Genomic DNA, 4,862 nt, shown 5'->3' on the forward strand with positions numbered 1-4,862 from the left:
ATGAGAGAGACGGGAAAATGGGAGAAAGCACAAGAGAGGGAAGGGAGATGCTGAAGGGTTTTGGGGGTATTTTAATTGAATAAGGTGGGTTGTAACCTTTTTTTTTTATGGAACCACAACGTGGCAATTGCTTATTAGACGGTGTAAAGGGAATGTTTACACCATAACCTGTTTGAAGTTAATCTCTTCAAGAAAATAAAGCTACATAAAGGAACAAGTAGAATTCAAATAATAAGCTCAAACCACCCCCAAAAAAAAAAATTCTAATTTCTAGGCGTAAGGCGGTGGGCTCTTTTTATTTTTTCACGTTCTATATAACGTTGTCCTATTACGAGATGGCATTGTCATTTGAGCCCTATTTTTTTGTTATTACTCTTCTGGATCTTAGCGTGCCCTAATTCTAACCCGACACAAACGGACGCACTATGTTCCTTCAATCTGGTAGACCCGCAGGCACTTTTCTGACTTACAACTTCCAAGGGTTCTGGGTTTTGAGAAAGAACAAATCCTTCAAATTTTCGTTTTTCTTTCTTTCTTCGTAGTCGGGCATTGGACCCAAGGTAAACAGAGAAGAAGGAAAAAATGTACAAGAAGAAGAAAGTGGCAGATGGAGGAGGATCCTCGAGAGGCGGTACGCATGCAATGGACGAAGAGATGGACTTCAAGAAGATCATGAAGGACATTGAGCTTTTAAGTAAGTCTTTTACGCTTTTAATTTCTTCACTTCGTTGCTTTAGACCCAACGTTTCAAATCGTAATTTCCCACACCAACTTTATATCAAATTATTTTCTCTAGCCTAAGATTTGCCTCATGGACGAACTATTACCTGTTCTTTAAATTTTTAGCTTAAGATCTTGAAGTGGGTTTATTTTCGCTATTACTAGAGATATAAGCAAGAGTTGTGCATAATGGGTCAGGCTATTTTGAGGTGTCTCTATGAATGGGCTAGGAATACTTCAGAAGACGTGCAAATTAGTTTAAGAAATTGGTTTATAGTTGAAAAAATATGGCAGTGGAAATAGGGAAGTGAAATTAAGTTTTGGAGTGGATGCTCCAGCGTTATTAAAAATCACGTTTCTTAGTTATGCTGTTGATTTTTCTGCGTTGATGCTTTAAAAACATGCACTACACGGCGTCGGTTTGACTAACAGGAAATTTCCTGTTATTTTTGCCACAGAACCCAAGCGGGACCCTATCGTGAGTGTAGAATTCTTCCACAATTTATCAACAAAAAAAAAAAAAAAAGAGTTCTTCCATTTGCAGAGAATTATTAAATTACATCTTTAATTGAGCCATATATATTATCATATGAATTTATCATAAAGCGTAATGCCCATGTTATGTGGATCTTTTGTTTTACTGGGTGAAAGACACGTTTGTGTTTGCATGGTCTCCAGGGTTCCTTATAAAATGAATTATCATTGTCGTCAGATAGGCTTACAGATGAGGCTTTTGGGTTTGTCCCATATGGAAGCATTATTTTTTTTCCATGTTTGGTCCATCGAGGACGCTAGAAATGCTTTGAAAAATGTATGTTTTCTTGTCAATTTGACCTTTAGTATCATTGTATTTCTTACATAAACTAATTTTCTTATGAAGCTTATCTTTGATAAATTTACTTATAAAAAATATTAAATAATTAATGCATATCAAATATGATAGTACGTGGAAGTAACTTTTAGAAAGATATATCATTTTTTTTTTTGTATTATTAGTATCGCAAGTATTGTGAGAACAGTCATATTACCATCTCTAGATGGGTCCATGATGTGTAGTGAGTGCAGTGGACTGTCTTCTCTACCACTGGAAATTTACTGTGGTTGGGAAAAATCTTAATGAAGTGGGGTTGCCTTGAGTGGAGCTCAAATTACTTAAAAGGGTGAGAACAATGAGAGATCATAAAGGAGAGGGTTGGGAATAAAGGCATTCAATCGATATTTATGGTCTAGGAAGGACTGCAATTGGATGTGCTATTTAGGATAATTAATTTGATGTAATGTATTGCTAAAGGTTTGAGGAGCTCTGAAATATTTTAGCTAAATGGGATTAGGCTTGTCTTTTGACTTTTCTGGTTTAATTTGACTAAACGACTTGAAGGATTTGCCTTTGCACTCATCATTTTGATTGTGGATAATTTAAAAAAACAACATCAACAGTTCAGTTTTGAGAACTCTTTCCCAATGTGTTTTTTTGGAGGCAAATCTGAAGGTTAATACTTCAAGAAATCCTTGTCAGATCTTGCTGGATTGGACCATGAGAAGTTATGAGGAAAGATTTTTTATTCAATGGCTGACGGGAATGCAAGTTGTAATACCCCATACTGACTAATTTGTAAGTGGGGTATGAGATCCTATATTGCTTGTTATAGAGAAGTTTTTGTTCTTTATAATGATTCTAATGGGGCTCCAATATTACCATTGATTATTCCTTTTGGACTATAGACCCAAATGTGGCTTGGGTCTCTTTTGGGGCATTGCAGATGGTATCAGAGCCTATCCCAAGCAGAAGTGTGGGATTTGAGCCGTGCCACCCACGATGGAATGGCCCAATGAGGATGTTGGGAATTTAAAAGGGGGAGATTGTGATATCTCATACTAATTGATGAGTGTGGGTGATGTATGAGATCCCATCTTGATTGGGAGGGAGAAGTTTTTACTCTTTATAATGATTCTAATAAAGGCCCAATTGTACCATTGACTAGTACTTTCGGAGTATAGGCCCAAATGTGGCTCGGGTCTTCCTACACAAATGCTGTCAAGGTGGAGCTTCTTAGAGTGCTATAAGACCTTTATAATAATCCTTCGAGTATTTTAATTGATGTTCCTAATGGTAAATTTGTTGTGAGCAATTTAAGGAAATAAAGGTAGAGAGGGATATTCATAAGTCATTCTTGATTTATGGCCTTGCGTTTTACACGCATTGATATACTGGTCTCTGGTTTCAAATTGCTATTTTGGTTACATGAGAACTTCCGTATCTTCCCTTTATCATCCTTTTGAAAAGGAACTCTGAGAATATATATATTTTTTTAATGTCGGGGAACCTCTTTTAAGGCAGGGCCCTTTGGACCCATCCCTGTAGAATAAACCCCAGTCCTGTGCATTGCACTCTTGGAAGTTTCCCTACACGGAACTTTGAGAATATAAATTGAATTATATATGCTATGAAGTTTGGCACAAAAAAGGATTTATGGCAATAACCTTAACTTAAAACTACTTTTCAGGTAAGATAACAAAAAGGGAAAAAAAGAAATATCTTATGCATTTGAATATCTAGTTCAACAATCTAGATAGGCTAGATGTAGAGCCTGTAGCCTACCATCCTACTGTATTTTGTGCAAACCTAATGCAAAGGGATCCTCCCTCTATTTATGACCATAATTTTCTAGAAGAGGATTTTGTAAGCTGATCATGGTTAGTTTAGTGAATCATTTTGATGTTTTAGCATGCTGCAATGGTGAATATGGCATAATATTCCATTATTGATTACATTTATTCATGGAGAGAGCTGATTTTGTGTTGGAAGTCGGGTTTAGGCTGCTGTCTGTAGTTCTTGAAAGACGGTTTTGGCTATGTAAACTACTGAAAAGAAAAATGCATTGTCTGCAATTGGTCACCTCTATATGTTACTGTATGGGCATCATCAGTATTAGGTGTTCCAGTTTTTGCCACATTGGTTCAAATGGGACACTCAAGCTGAAAAATTAAGCTTTTTAGTATAATGTAATGAATGCTATTTTCCAGGCTCCTCACATGTGACATGGAAAGAGAGAAAGGAAATGGAAAACAAGAAGGTAATTGCTTTGGGTGGGAAGGTAGGAGCACTATGCCATTTTCCTACCATCACTTTTAGTTCACATAATGTCGTCATATTATATCATCTTAAAGCTTCTGAAATTGGTGCTTACTCTTGAAACAGCCTTCTAAGAAGCAGAGACTACCCTTTAGTGTTGAGCGACCAATGATGAAGAAACAAAAGGAAAGAGAGCAGACGATGCTACAAGAGGTGATTGATTTCTTTTATGGTTCTTTGTATCATTACTTCCTCTGACCAGGACCAGTTTTTGTAGTTTCACAAACTATTGTACCTTTTAGCGATTGATTCTTGGACAATTTGGAGGCAAGCATGGTGACAGTGCTAAAAGATCTTTTGGGAGACGCAAGCCTGAGGACAGAGTTCTAAAAGCAAGCGAAGGTCATTTTAGGAATGGTGTACTAGATGTAAAGCATTTGTTGCGTCCGACGACTTCATCTAGAGACAGTGATTCCGGTATCCATGTGGTTACCAAGGGTATAAAGAAGGGAGGTGGAAAGAAGAATCGAGGAACAAAGGGTGGTGGTAGGAAGCGCCACTAAATGCATGCAAGATGGGAAAGTGTTAAAAATTCAGTGATAATACGAGGATTTTCCTTCATCTTCGTTTGTTATTGCATCTGCACTTCATTGTTAGGAGGCCATATTGGTCAAAGTTTTGCGGGGTCACATTGAAAATGTTTATTTTATTTTTGTATAAAGTTACTTATAAAAAAATATTATTTAAATTTTATTGAAAATTATTCCTTGTGAGTTATGATATGAACAGATGTTTGATGTTTCCCTATTCTTTTATCTTTTATTTGGTCTTTGCCTTTGTTACTAGTTCTTTATCTTTTATTTCCTTTGTTCTCTCTATTGATTTGAGTCTGTTTTGATCACAATGTTTGAATGGAATAATCTTTGAGGAGTATTTTTATGGGTTAGATCTGGATTTGCGTATCCTTTTGCTGGCGTTTGAATAATTTTACTGGTTTTCAAATCCTTTTGCAGGTTTATGTTTTGGAATCTTTCCACTGTCTCCTTTCTACTGGGACCGTAAGCTTTTA

General features: G+C 36.4%; 1 protein-coding gene across 2 annotated transcripts; it reads left to right on the forward strand.

Annotated features, from left to right (window-relative positions):
* The first annotated feature begins 292 nt into the window (after window positions 1-292).
* On the forward strand, window positions 293-4,594 carry LOC122291738. 2 transcript variants are annotated; one of them, XM_043099672.1, is made up of 4 exons: window positions 293-694; window positions 3,745-3,794; window positions 3,920-4,006; window positions 4,096-4,594. In XM_043099672.1, exons 1-4 carry the CDS (start codon window positions 583-585, stop codon window positions 4,354-4,356), a joined length of 510 nt encoding a protein of 169 aa, XP_042955606.1. In that variant the 5' UTR covers window positions 293-582; the 3' UTR covers window positions 4,357-4,594. The 2 variants fall into 2 exon arrangements, with proteins under 2 accessions (XP_042955606.1, XP_042955605.1); XM_043099671.1 differs by having other exon boundaries at window positions 298-694; window positions 3,745-3,815.
* The last annotated feature ends 268 nt before the right edge of the window (window positions 4,595-4,862 follow it).

The sequence above is a fragment of the Carya illinoinensis genome, chromosome 13, assembly GCF_018687715.1.
Source record: "Carya illinoinensis cultivar Pawnee chromosome 13, C.illinoinensisPawnee_v1, whole genome shotgun sequence".
Classification (NCBI taxonomy): Eukaryota; Viridiplantae; Streptophyta; class Magnoliopsida; order Fagales; family Juglandaceae; genus Carya; species Carya illinoinensis.